At 37.8% G+C, this 15,127-nt stretch overlaps 1 protein-coding gene across 6 annotated transcripts in view; it reads right to left on the bottom strand.

Annotated features, from left to right (window-relative positions):
- The window catches only part of RYR2 (ryanodine receptor 2), a 784,705-nt gene that overhangs the window by 385,503 nt on the left and 384,075 nt on the right, over window positions 1–15,127 (bottom strand). For all 6 annotated transcript variants that reach the window (XM_064383634.1, XM_064383629.1, XM_064383631.1 and 3 more), the window contains 2 exons: window positions 10,208–10,372; window positions 3,968–4,089 (listed from right to left, as the gene is read on the bottom strand). In XM_064383634.1, coding sequence (XP_064239704.1) covers window positions 3,968–4,089; window positions 10,208–10,372 — 287 coding nt within the window. The remainder of the gene's footprint in view (window positions 1–3,967; window positions 4,090–10,207; window positions 10,373–15,127) is intronic.

Here is a 15,127-nt window from a genome sequence, read left to right as displayed (position 1 = left end):
CAAAAAACAGACAAAGTATAATGAGGGGTGGCAGGGTGAGGGTAACCAAAACAGCACGAAAACTTTCAAGACACTGGATAGCAATGAATAAAGGACAGGAATGCCCGAGGGATGAGAAACCAATCAGGTGAGTCCTACAGCTGCCTCGGTTTACCGCCTAGGAGAACTTCCAGGCCATGGAGCAGGCAGGGAACCTGGGAGTGGCCCAACAGTCTCCACGAGCTGAAGGGACACTGCTGAGAGTCTGGGGAGACCAAGATTGCTATAATTCACAGGACACAGAGAGGAGAGGGCTGCACAAGAGGGAACCCTGGAGACCTACAGAAGGTCCCCCCCAAATATTCAGCAGAACACATATGATAACATCATGAGAAAACTACTCAAGGCAGGGAACAGAATCACCGGCCATCACACAGGACCTGAAACAGCACCTGCCCCAGCAGCCGGACTGGAAAACTTTACAATCCATGGGATGCATCGGCACTGGATCGAGTATTCAGAGGGCCTTGTCTCAGTAGTGGGGAATAATTTGCCCTAGACTAAACGCTGCTCTTCCCACTCAGAAAACTCTAAAAGCAAGATTCAAATGAATCAAAATGTAACTTAACTGGATCGCAGGAAAAAGCTGAAGAATATTTACAGGAATAAAAAAAGAGCCAGCAACTAACAAATTCACAATGTCTGATAATTAAACAATAATGAGCAGGCATATAAAGAACTATGAAATACACTCATTGATAGGGAGTAAAATTAGTCAACCAAAAGAAAAAAAACCTGTCGATCTAGAATGCTGTACAGAGCAAAAATATCACTTAAAATGAAAGCAAGGAACACATTGTCAGTTGTACAAAATCAGAAAGAGTCTATCTCCAGCAGACTTGCACGATAAGAAATGTTGGCCAGGCGCAGTGGCTCACGCCTGTAATCCCAGCACTTTAAGAGGCCAAGGTGGGTGGATCATGAGGGCAGGAGCTTGAGATCAGCCTGGCCAAGATGGTGAAACCCTGTCTCTACTAAAAATACAAAAATTAGCCAGGCACAGTGGAGGGCGCCTGTAGTCCCAGCTACTGGGGAGGCTGAGGCAGGAGACTCACTTGAACCTGGGAGGCGGAGGTTGCAGTGAGCTGAGATAGCACCACTGCACTCTAGGCTGAGTGACAGAGAGAGACTGTGTCTCAGTAAAAGGGAGAGGAGGAGGGAGGGGGAGAAAAGTTAACAGAGTCCTTCAGGCAGAAGTAAACAATACCTGAAGGAAATCCAGATCCACACAAAAAAATAAAGAACACTAGAAATGATAACTATATGTGCAAACATAGATGTTTTTGTTATTTAAGTGTCTTTAAAAACTAATTGACTGTTTAAACTAAAATGATAAAATATAGTGTGGAATTAATAACATCTATAAATGTAAAATGTATGACAAAGTGAGAAAACTGGGAGGGGAAGTATGCTATTGTAATGTTCTCACACTTTCATAGGGAGATAAAATATCAATTAAAGGTAGACTCGAATTAAAGACATATGCTACCAGCCGTAAGTAACCACTCAAATACAAATAAAGTATTACAGCTAATCAACTAATAAAAATGAGGTAAGATGAAATAACAGAGAATACTCAACTAATCCAAAAGAAGGAAGAAAAGGGAAGAAATGGGACAATGACAACCCATTGTCATTTTCTGTAACCCACCTGCTCTCATTCCCCCATGTAAGAGTGGTGACGGTGGTGGGGTGTGTGTGTGTGCACGCATGTGTGTGCATACATGTGTGCATGTATCTCTTCTTTATCCTACTAGATGGGACAAATATAAAAGAAATAGCAAAAAGACAGACTTAAACTTACTATATCCATAATCATATTAAGGTAAATGGATTAAATGATGCAATTTAAAAGCAGCCATTATCAAATTGGATAAAACAGCAAGACCCAACTACCTATTGCCTAAAAGAAATGCACTTTAAATATAAAGATACGAACAGGTTAAATGTTATAGGATGCTAATACCAAAGGAAAAAGAAAACGAGAGTGGCTATGTTCATATTACACAAAGTACATGTCATAGCAAAGAATATTATCAGAGTTAAGGAAGGTAATTTCAGAATGATAAAGGGGTCAGTTCATCAAAGGAATAAAACCCTAAACATGTATGCACCCAATAACAGAGCTTCAAAATGCATGAAGAAAAAGTGAAAAACAGCAAAGAGACACAGAAATATCCACTATTACAGCCAGACATTTTCCAATACCTTTCTCTCCATAATTAGTAGAACAATGAGACAGAAAAACAGTAAGAAAATTGAAGATCTAAATAATACTATCAGCTAAGTAGAAAAAATTTACACTTTTGAACACTCTACCCAACAAGAGGAGAATGCATTCTTTTCAAGTTCCAAGATAAAGTTTACCAAATAAAGTTTATTCTAAGCCATAAAACAAGTCTTAATAAGTTTAAAAGCAATCAATCTCACGAAGTATGTTCTCTGACCATAATGGCAGTAAATTAGAAATTAGTAACAGAAAAATATTCAGGAAATCTCCAAATATTTGGAGAGTTAAAAAATCCACTGGTCAAAGAAGTAATCAAGGGGGAAATTGAAAGAAAACATATCAAGGCCGGATGTGGTGGCTCATGCCTATAATCCCAGCACTTTGGGAGGCCGAAGTGGGCAGATCACTTGAGGTCAGGGGTTTGAGACCAGTCTGTACAACATGGCGAAACCATGTCTCTACTAAAAGAAAAAAAAAATTAGTCAGGTGCTATGTGGGAGGCTGAGACAAGAGAATTGCTTAAACTTGGGAGACAGAGGTTGCAGTAAGCTGAGATATTGCCATTGCACTCCAGCCTAGGCAACAGAAAGAGAGGGAGACTGAGGAGTAGAAAGAGGAGAGGGAGGGAGGGAAGGAGAGAGGGAGGGAGGGAAGGAGAGAGGGAGGGAGGGAGGGAGGTATGAAGGAAGGAAAGGAGGGAGAGAGAGAGGGAGGGAAGGGAGAAGAGAGAGAAAGGGAACGGAAGGAGAGAAGAGAGAGATGGAGGGAAGGAGAAAGAGAGAAGAAGGGAAGGAGAGAGAGGGAAGGAGGGAAGGAGAGAGAGGGAGGGAGGGAAGGAGAGAGAGGGAGGAAGAGAGAGAGAAGGAACCCCTTTGTAGCACTATGATGTAGCCAGATTTGTAGGCTCCTTGAAAGCCCCTGTTCCACCAGGTGCACACACATAATAGGCTAAAGATAACCACATATTCCTGTTTTGTGAAACTCCTGAAACCACCACTGTTGTCAATCTTTAGAATGACACACCAGTTCTGGCTCACTGATTCACTTCCAGCTCATTGATTCACTCCACCATCACGTCACCCACTCCCCACCATCACTCCACCCCTACCCTATAGATCAAAGTGATTGTAACCAATAAATAGTGTGAGAGATCAGAGCTTGGGGCCTTCACTGCCTCCAGTAAACAAGGGATGGCCCCTGGTCCCACTTTCACTCTTAATCTGTCTTTTCCTCATTTCTTTGTCGCCACTGAACTCAAGGTACCCACGGGTGACGTGGTGGCTGGTTCCCTACAGTAGACATGCAATTATTGCAATTGTTAAGTGGAAAAACAGTTCTTACAAGAATTGCTTTTTAAAAATACGTGTCAAAACTCACCAAATATCTAGGATTCACTGCCCTCATTGAAAAAGGAACTAAAAAGGTCCAGTGCAAGGAAGAATAGTCATAAAATAATCCTAATCTATACCTATTAATCACAAATTCCACAACTAATTTCTAAAAACATACTCTTTTTTTAGTTTATTTAAAAGAAAGACATTAAATCATCTAATTAACACTTCCTAATGTTTCTGCTGACTCACCAAACACTATGAGATTTATTGCCAACATAGCATACTTTTAAATTTTCTACTTGCATATCCAATAAAGAAATGAAAATGAAGTATCAAACAGCTAAGCCTACAAAAGAAAAAGTACCTTATAAATCTATTGAAAAGGAAGACTGTGCTCCGGATAACTCTTGCCGTGCGTGATTCTTCATGCTGAGATCTTGACAAATTTATGCCATCATCCATGTGGCCTTCATGGTGCATAATAGCCTGTAAGAAAGCAAAAATAAGGCCATTACTCCCAACATCTCTTTTCCAAACTAGATTTAGGGAGATGTGTACTCAAACAGCTGAGCCATAACAATAGATAGAATCAAAAGGTTGTTAGAGGGGGCTGTGAAGCTGTTCAGTTCAGATAAAATCATATGCACAGGTCCCTACACAAATTAGCCATTCCATATATTAATTATTTTTTTGAGATGGGATCTTGCTATGTTGCCCAGGATGGTGTTGAACTCCTGGACTTCAGTAATCCTTCTCCCTCTTCCTCCTGAATAGCTAGAATTACAAGCACACATCACCATGCTCAGCTCAGATATCATTTTAAAGAATTACTCAAAAAATGCGATGAGTCAAGTAAAACAAATAGCAGAGCCTTTTCACATATCTACATTGAATGACTGATCCATAGCCTAAGCAAACTTGGTTCAAAGCAGCAAAGGAAACCTGGCATTTGCACACCTATCATACAGTAGTTCTGAACTAGTTAACATAGACTAGTTAATCAATAAGTACTGAACAATGCCTATACATCATCTAAATTATAAAAATGTAAACATTTCATTTCTTTTGATAGTTTTTTCGTTGTTGTTGTTTTTGAACTTTCTATGAAACTATAATGTTAGGAAAGAGAAATGCAAAAATCTTAATAAAAAAAAAACAGTTCAATGATTTTCACAGGTAAACATCCCTGTATGACCAACACCCAACTCAAGAAAGAAAACGTTATGGTATCTTAAAATTCTCCTTAGTGCTCCCTTCCTATCCCTATCCTTCACAATGTGCACCACCTTGCAGACTTCTGACAGCATAGATCAGCTGTGTACTATATATAAGTAGAACCATTTGTTCCCATTTGTGCTTGTCTTCATCCAACATTTATAGCAAGGTAATTTAATAAACCTACCCAGGTGTACTGAACAAAATTTAGTAACTGGAACTATAACTATAAATTATCTAGAAAGCAATGTTATGAGGAAACTCCTTATATAAAAAGTCAGCGAGACACAGATATATCTATATTCAACAGCAATATTATAGCCCTAAGTGCCCTCGTTAATACAGAAAAATGACAAAAATGAAGGAACTTGTTACTCATTTTCATATCCTAAAAAAAGAACAGCAAAGAAAGTTGAACAGTAGAGCTAATGAAGATTAAGTGAAATTAATAAAGTACTAGAAAAGATGAATAAACTCAAAATTTGATTCTTTGCAATGATAAATAAAACTCTCACAAAACAGGCTAAAGATAAAACAGAAAGCAAAAACACAGAGAATGGGAAATTATAATAACAGAATACTGTGTGCAACTCCACGGCAAAACCAACAATCAGCCAACCAAACAAAACCAATACACGGAACTGGGTGTTCCAGGGGAATAGGATAGGTTCTTAGAAAAATAAGACTGATCAAAAGGAATCCAACTCTATTTGACCAGTTTCTTCAGAAAAAGATTGAAAAGATAATTTAAGATCCAATATTTAAAAGACCTAGGACCAGATGGTTTCACAGGTGAGCTGTGATAAAGCTTCAAAGAACAGCTTCCTTTCATGACAGACTGTCTAGACCAAGGATTGGCAAACTACAGCATATCACACATTTCTGTAGAGCCCATGAGCTAAGAAGGGCTTTTACATTTTTAAGTGGTTGAAAAAAAGATCAGAGTAAAACGATGTTTCATGACACAGAAAAATCAATAAACACAAAAGTTGTATAAAATTCAATGTCCATAAAGAGAAATAAACTTCCTCTATGAATATATATGTAATAATTCTGAATAAAATGTGAATTAATTAAATCTAGCAGAATTTCAAAAGAATCATACACTATGTTCAAGTAGGATTTACTCTGTGAATGTAAGGACTCCTTAATAATCAGAGAGGTCTGGCAGCTTACTTATTTTTATCAACAAGCTAAAGGACACGATGCATGATTTTTATCTGCTTTAATTAATAAAATTCAGTAATCCTTGCTATTTTTTAAAAGCTAAGTAAAACTGGAATAGTAGGAGGCTACTTAAACATAAAAATGATTTCAACTGTCCTCAGGATGCAAGTCACAACTTCTATAAAATAGGAGTGGAAATTCACAATGGGAAAATATGCTGAGATAATAAACCAGCAGACCAGATGAAAGAACAGCAAGCTGAGATAAAAAGGTGAGCTGGGTGAGATAAGGACAAGAAACAAAAGCACGAAAACTAAAATGTTAAAGGCACAGAAAGGGCTTACGAACAGGACAGCACCAAAGAAAAAATGAGTACTTTGGTAGACACACTCGAGAAGCGAAGTGTAGAGAAAAGGTCAGGGAGAACACTGAGAGGAAAGACAGCAGCATGGAGTGGAGGAACCTGCCATGTTCCTGAGAAAGAAACTAGCAAAACTAAAATGGCACAAAAGCAGGAACCAAAGACATGGTTGGAAAAGCAAACTCACACACCCAACTTGTTCCAAACACACACAAAAGTTTTTCAATGACTTAAGTGTATGTTTTAAAAATTTAAGTTAAACAAAACCAAAAATTTTGTTCATCTAGTTCTAGTTATATACAAATACCAAATTGCCACATGCGTCTAGCAGTTACTGATTTGGACAGCATAGCCTTATACCTAACTTCAGGTTCATGGGATTACCAAGAGCATTGACAATGAGGAAAAAAAGCCAGACATATCCAGAATATGAGGCATTCTATGTCTGGCATGGATTTTTACAAAACCCAATGGTACAGGAAAAAAATAAGCTGAAAATCTGTTCTAGATTAAAAGATACTGAAAGTCATAAAAATAAGTATATGAATTTTGATTGCATCCTGATTAATAAACTAGAAAAGATATTATTGGGACAACAGAATATGAATATAAACAGGATAGTCAATGATGTAACAGAATTATCATAATGATATGTAATGGTACTGTGGAGGTTTGAATGCATACACACACAGAGGAAAAAAAGGAAGACAGGAGGAAAGGAAAGCAAATCTGGCTAACTATAATAATTGTTGACTCTATTTCAAGGGCATATAGATGTTCATTGGTTTAGTCGTTTAACTTTTTCTAATATTTGAAATATTCTTAAGTAAAATATTCAGAAAAAAATAACATCTGCTACATCTAGTAATAGAACCGTGGACAACCATGGACAAACATCATTATTAAAAAAATTTTTTTTGCCTTAAAGCCAAATCAGCCTCTGTCACAATTTCAACAACATTCGCTGTTCACCTTGCGAATGCTAACCCATCTCACCATGGCTCATAATTCTGCAACGCTAATGCAGTTGAAGACCAAGTTAGCAGGTGCATGGGCAATCTTACAAACTCAACTGTAACTCCACATCCTTGAAAATACATGTTTTATTCAAGAAACATTTATTGAACACCTACTTGGTTCCAGGACTCTACTAGATACTGAAAATACATAAATCAAAGACTTGGTTCCAATCTCAGAGCCTGGTAACAAAGACAGAATAAGTCACAACTACATACCTTTATCTCTTCATTCCCTTTCTGAGCCCCACCCCCTCCTTAGATTGTGCTTGGTTTAACCTCTGTCTTGTTGGTGTCTGGGGACATCAAAAAGTAGCTTAAGCAACTGGAACTCAAACATGGAACAATATGGATAAATATTAGAGACCCCTTGATCCAGCACTTCGGGAGGCCGAGGCGGGCGGACCACAAGGTCAAGAGATCGAGACCATCCTGGCCAACATGGTGAAACCCTGTCTCTACTAGAAAATACAAAAATTAACTGGGCGTGGTGTCGTATGCCTGTAGTCCCAGCTACTCGGGAGGCTGATGCAGGAGAACTGCTTGAACCCAGGAGGCGGAAACTGCAGTGAGCTGAGATTGTGTCATTGCACTCCAGCCGGGCACCTGGTGACAGAGCAAGACTCTGTCTCAAAAAAAAAAAAAAAAGAGACCTTTTTTGCTGAGCAAAAGGAGGCATATACAAAAGGGTACATACTATAGAATTTCATTTATATAAAATCCAACACCAGCTAAAACAGAAAAATGATCACAAGATCATTTCCATGACAGAAAAAGATCACAAGAGCAGTTGCCCCTGGGGGAAAGGAAGCGGGACTAATGTATGAAGGAATGCTGGGAAGCTTCTTGGAAATTAGACGTGTTTCACATGGAGATAAGCTTGTGGGTCACACCAGTGTACCTCTACAGCTAAGTGTTTACATTTTGATGTATATAAATATTACCTCTAAAATTTGGAAATAAGTAATAGTAATAATCTAGTGACACGTAGCATAGGATTGGAGGTGTAATGGAAATAACAGAAAGCACCGAAAATGTTGAATGGTGGAGACTCAGGGGTTCATTACACTATTGGTTATTTTGTATAAACTGAAATTATTATGGGAAATAGAAAAGTTCCTTTTTAAAGTTCCCTTTCTTGTTAAAGAATAAGTATGCTAGTAACTCTTTGTTAAGCCCTTTCCTATGTAGCTGTTAGACATGCCATGCTTACAGTCACGTAGTACATTTTATGTCCTCGTACTTTAACCAAAATATCTGCACTGGACGTGCTCACAGGCATGTCCCAGCTCTACATTGCTTTTACCTGTTTAGAGAAGTTTTAAGTTAAAACCAATTAGATTTCAGTTTAAATTGTTAGTTCTGGCTCCAGCCAATGGAGATCAGTCACAGCAGTAAGGACAACCGCAAATGCGTAAGGAATAAATTTGTGTGTTTTCCTTTGTTCATTGTACTCTTGTGCACAATGTCTAGTGAGGGTACCCTTCCTGCAGTCCAGAAAGTAAAAACTGCATTGCTAAAAGATCCTCTGTCTCAGTGCGAATTGTTCTTTGCGGCACCAAGCATCTATTTCCAACAATTATCTATAATAAAATGTTTTAAAACAGGCCACCTTCAGTTGCAAGAAATAGGGAGTGCTTCACAAATATTGAATACATGCAATGCATGTACACTTAAATTTATGAGCCTAAAAAACAGGGATCATCTCATTATAATGATGATACAGGTCTTGCAGGAGAATTGTCTGCTGATCTCAATCCCAATCTCCGAGGAAGGTTGTACAGGGATGTACTCAAGCCAAACTCTAACCCTGTAGCATCAGCCTCCACCTTCACTAGAATCAGCACTGCTCACTCTAAACAGATCACAGGAACAGTGATCTATTTAGTTACTGGAATGGGGGTATAGATTTTGATTAATAAATCTGTTGAAAATAAAAAGGTCTGTATCACTAAAGTCTTCCTTTCCAAGGTCTCACATTTCCGGAAACAATATGTGTTGGTATTTGGTTCTGTGCACTGTGCTGCATGTCATGTGTAAGAACACGAACAATCTAGTATGATGTACTCTCTCGGGGAGTCGCAAATTTGGGTGGGAGGGGGCCAGAGGTGGTGAGAGAAAGAGAGATATATAGCCTACTAAATAAAATAGCACAAGAAGTGTGTGTATAAAATGTAATGAGTTAGAGATGAATATTATGAGAACTCAAAGGAGGGAGTAGCTGATAAGCTGATAGAGTCAGGAAGATCTTCTAAAATGATAAATAGCTTTAATCCCTGGATGATGGATAGGAGTCAGGGAGACAAAAAAAGTTTGAGGGTATTCCAAACAGAAGAACCAGCCTGCAGAGGCACCAGTGTGTAAAAGCCATGGTATTTTGACAGACTGCAAGAAATGTGTTGTAAGGGACATGCTGGGGAAATTGAAGACAACATCTGGGAATCAGGAAGAGAGGAGGAGAATGGCACAGGCTGGGAAGGGTATCATTGTCACTACCAAACAGTGGAACCCTCTTCTTGTAAGCAAGGAGATGTCAGTAATAAACTTTGTCACAGCATGAGGACAAGGTGAACTAGACTACAGTAGAATCCAGAAGACGGCACTGTGTATCTCTTCACTTCATATTTAAATACATACCTTGCATCATCCTATATATTAGTGATATAACATCCAGCCATGTTCACCTTACAAAACTAAAGCGTCTATTACAGTGGAATTTGCCCTTTCGCTTGCAAAATTATAAACTTTTGCAGGTGACTGAAAAGGTTAGCCATTTCTTTTTGACTCGTGTATTTTATTCATAAAAAATCACTTCTATACGTTATGTTTTTTTCTATCACCTTACCTTACGTTGTATTGATCCCATTCTCACGGATTTCACGTCCACGGACTGGTAAGTAAGCCACAGGCCTGTGTCTACATGCTGTATATAGCATACTGAGTCACCATATTTTATTTCAGATGTTCCCATGCCATCAACTTCTTTTCTCACCCCAACATCTAATTTTTCCTAAGGAGAGAGGGTAAAAAAGATCAGTAAACATTTCAAAAATACTAGCGTAAATATGTTCCTTGAAAAATTCAGCTCTCTGAAGTCCCCTGAAATAGTGGCCAAATATTATATTCTAACAGTTCAATCTCTAACATATGCTTGAATCATTCAAGTTAGAGCATGATTTTGGACATAATGTAAAATTTTTAAATTTTATGTTGCATAATGGCAAACTCCAAACCAGAGGCCTTAAAATTAGTAGTTTAAGCTAAATATCCTTCCTGGATTTTTGTGTTTTTTTTTTTTTTTTTTTTTTTTTTCATTATTGGTGAGTAAGAGCATAGGTTTGGGGGAGAGAGAGATTTAGTTTCGAGTCCAGCCTCTGCCACTCACTACCTCTAAGATGTTAGCAACTGAATTAAACCTTTTAAGCCTCAGTTTTCTCATCCATAAATAAAGCTAATAAGGTATCTCTCCATAGGATCAAAAAAATAAATAAATAAAGATAATGTATGTAGATTTCAGAATAGTGTCCCCGGGATAAACACTTCAAATATTTTGACTATTTTGACAGTAATAGTGGTGACAATGATTGTTAATGAACCCGTTAATTAAAATGATTATTTATTTTGAATTAATCGAAGATAAAATTCAGTTTCCACTACTGCAGTCTCAAACTTGGACTACAGAAGTATTGACTCTTAAAGGGCTACTATGCCAAGCTTCCTCTGCTAGGAAGTAGCAATCCATCCTCTGACACTAACCAAATGTCTCTTTCAAATCTCTGTTTATGTCAATACTTCCTCCTCTAACACACTGTCTTTCCATTTTTCCTCCCACGTATAGCTCGATCTTCAGGAACTCACTGTGTCTTAAAGTCTTGAACAGTGCCTAAAGCAACAGTGAAAAAGCCAATGGTCCTCCTTTCTTTCGTCTTTTACTCTTTTTTTCTTCCTTGGTCTAACCTTCCTTGTTAATTTACTTTAAGTGTCTTTTTCTTTTCTTTTTTTTTTTTTTGAGCCAGAGTCCCGTTCTTGTTGCCCAGGCTAGAGTGCAATGGCACAATCTCAGGGTCACCGCAACCTCCACCTCTCAGGTTAAAGTGATTCTCCTGCCTCAGCCTCCTGAGTAGCTGGGATTATAGGCGCCCACTACCACACCTGGCTATTTTTTGTATTTTTAGTAGAGACAGGGTTTCACCATGTTGGTCAGGCTGGTCTCGAACTCCTGACCTCATGATCCACCTGCCTCAGCCTCTCAAAATGCTGGGATTACAGAGGTGTGAGCCACTGCACCCTGCCACTTTAAGTATCTTCCATGTCTTTGGTCATATGACTTTTGTTTGGAATTATAGTGACATGAGTGTTTTGAAGATTCAGTCAGAGTAAAATTTATGTCTGCTATACAAAAAGGAACAATTTTAAAACAACCCTAAAGTTTAAGATTTTTCATGTTATTTGCAGACTGCACTAATAATTAATGACCCTAAAATGATTATGAACACTCCACAAATAATTGAAAATTAAAATTAAAATGAGTTGAAATTTTTAACACAAAAGGTCAAGGTCATCTAAGAAAATATATAATTATCAATTAAGTTGATTCGATCATTATGCAAATAACTTGAAACACTAGTCTAAGCATCTGTAATACAAGGGACAATAAAACCATTCCAATTTCATTCTATCAACCTAGATAAACTACTAATCTGCTTATACCAACCCCGTCAATAAGAAAATTAAATTCTGGGGATAAAAACAGAACACTAATTATCTCTAGAATAGAACAGTGAGACTCTAACTCTTTTCTTTTTGGTCTTTTCTTCAAACAAATTAGTTTGTGGCTAGATTATTTATAGGTTTATGGACTGTATATTAAGAAGTCACACAATCATTAATTGTGAAATCATGCTTTCTTTGGATTTTAGTATTTCACATCCGTCTCTGGATTTGAAGATTTAATTATGAAATTTCATGATGATTATGTTCTCACCCAGGTTCAAATGCAGTGACGCAGTCTCAGCCCACTGCAACCTCCACCTCCTGGTTTCAAGCGATTCTCCTGTCTCAGCTTCCTGAGTAGCTGGGACGACAGGTGCACACCCCCACACTTGGCTAATTTTTGTATATTTAGTAGAGACAGGGTTTCACCATGTTGGTCAGGCTGGTCTCGAACTCTGACCTCAAGCAATCCACCCGCCTCGGCCTCCCAAAGTGTTGAGATTACAGGCATGAGCCACCACTCCCAGCCAATGACTATGTTTTAATAATTACTCTGACCCTTGAGTGAGGTAAAAAATGCTGAAGTTATATTAGAAAAAATAAGTGAGATCACTTGCTGAATGAAAGACCAAAGGCCATCCATGTTCTTTTCTTCTTTTATTTTCTGTCATTTTCTGTAGCTCAAGCTTAGGAGAAATTCAGATGAAAATAACCTAGATGCTTTGAATGACCATAAGCTGAAGCATAGCATGAATGTAGTAAAAGCATCTAACAGAAAATTAGCCTGTATTCCTGGAAATAAAGTGCTCAGATTAGGCAAGTACTAATCTTACTAAAACTCTGCATTAGCTGTACTGTATCTATATTACTGGCCTTAATTTTGGCATCAGCTTTTAAATTTTATTTTTCCTTTGACTTGTTCCACTTTGGAAAATCATGAAGTCGCTGCATGGAGCGAATTCTCCTATGGAAACAATTATAAAATTTAGAAAAAAATACTTTTAAGAATTGACTTAAGGGCACTTTGGATGGACCAAAAGCAGAAGAAATTGAAAAACAGATCTCTGTGAGAGGCAAACAGCACCTTGTGTGGCTGGTAAGTGGCTGCCTTTTGCTCTGGGGCATGCTGTGCCCAATCTGTCTGCTACTCTGGCAGGAGAAATCTGCTGCTTTATTGGCTGGAGGTATCAGAGGAGATGCTTCAGGGGTTCACAAGCAATGAAATAATTAGATGGGCTAAATCCTGGACACACATATATCTACAAAATCTTTGTAAAAAATGTATCCAAATTCTGCTGACCTCTAAACTGTGCGTGCTGGAGGAAAGCCCAGTATAACGGCAGCAGATGGAAGCTGAAAGATTTGAGTAAAAATATAAGCAACTCCTCATGCAAAAGAGAGAAAACTGAAGTTTCAATCCAGCAAGGTTAACTGTCTGCAAAACCAAAATCGCTCTTCAGAAAAAGCCTGAAATTCACAGCCTCTACTACATATTACTTCCAATATCCAATATACTGTCAAAAATAAGCAGATGTAAAGAAACTAGAAAATGTGAGCTATATATGTTTGGAAAAACAAAATCACAACAGAACAGGCAATACAAAGCGATGCAAAGATGGCCCAGATCTTACAACTAGCAGACAAGGACTTTACGGCAACTATTATAAATATAAAATATGTTCAAGGATATAAAAGTAAACATATACATAATGTATAGAGCTAAAATGTACATCACAAAAATAAGTGAAACAGAAAAACAGAAAGAATAAATACAAAATTAACTGATCATCTTAGCATCAGATTGGAGTTGTTTAACAAAGAGTTGATTAAATTGGTCGGGTGCAGTGGCTCAGGCCTTTAATCCCAGCATTTTTGGAGGCTGAGGCAGGTGGATCACCAGATCAGGAGTTAGAGACCTGCCTGGCCGACATGATGAAATCCCATTTCTACTAAAAATATAAAAATTAGCCAGACCATGGTGTGTGCCTGTAATCCCAGCTACTTAGGAAGCTGAGGCAGGAGAATCCCCTGAACTCAGGAAGCGCAGGTTGCAGTGACCCAAGATCCCGCTATTGCACTCCACCCTGGATGACAGAGTGAGACTCTGTCTCCAAAAAAAAAAAAGTTAATTAAATTAAAAGTTAATAGAAATTTTCTAATCTGAAGATCAAATTGCCATTAGAACACTCTAGCTTAAGTATTTTGCTATTAAATGGAAACTTCCCTCAAAAGACTATATAAAATTTAATTCCTATACCTCCTACATTTAATCAAGAAAATGTCAAGATCCTCCTAATCTTAGCATTATCTTATATGCATTATCTTATTCATTAAAACCTGTAAATTTTTAACTTTTATAGTCTTCTAATTACCTATCCTGCAAGAATAATCTTGAGATCTTAAGAGGTATAAAAATACTCAAAGATAAAATAACTTTTCAGCACCATCTAGAATTATTGCAAACACTGCTTTTTCACTCTAAGAGGTTTGCATGGATAGGTGTTTTCTCTTTACATTCATGTACTCTCATAGCATGTAGTACTTCCACTATCAGGGAAATGTTAGCGCTTTGTTAAAACCATTCCTCAACTGTCTTCTTTCCCACTTGACTATCATTCACCTTTCTGAGAGCAGGAATTGTATGTCTGATTCCTCCACCCTGACCCCCCATAGCCTCAAGACCAGAATAGTACCTGCAAATGTCAGATCCTTGATGAAGACAGCTGAATGAATGAATTTCTAGAAATTCCTTCAGATTTCCCATAAAAACTGTGCTGACAAACTCCTCCCATTATGAGCATTCAAATAATCCCATTCATAAATGCTTGGAACATCTAATTTTTAAATGAATACTGAAATAGACCCAGATGTTAAAAAGATTGGTCTGAAAAGTATTAAGTGATATTTGGCATTCGGTGTGTACCAAACTGGCTCATGACGAAGCCAAAACTATTTCTGAAGAACTGTGGCCTTATACACATAGATATATCAAGTGACACTATGCACATACTAGATATACAAAACTAGACTTATTAAAAGACTAAAACTAGTC

This window comes from Aotus nancymaae, unplaced genomic scaffold, assembly GCF_030222135.1.
Source record: "Aotus nancymaae isolate 86718 unplaced genomic scaffold, 86718_ANA_hifiasm-v0.15.2.pri h1tg000032l_0, whole genome shotgun sequence".
Taxonomy (NCBI): domain Eukaryota; kingdom Metazoa; phylum Chordata; class Mammalia; order Primates; family Aotidae; genus Aotus; species Aotus nancymaae.
This window is presented reverse-complemented; position numbering and strand designations above follow the sequence as displayed.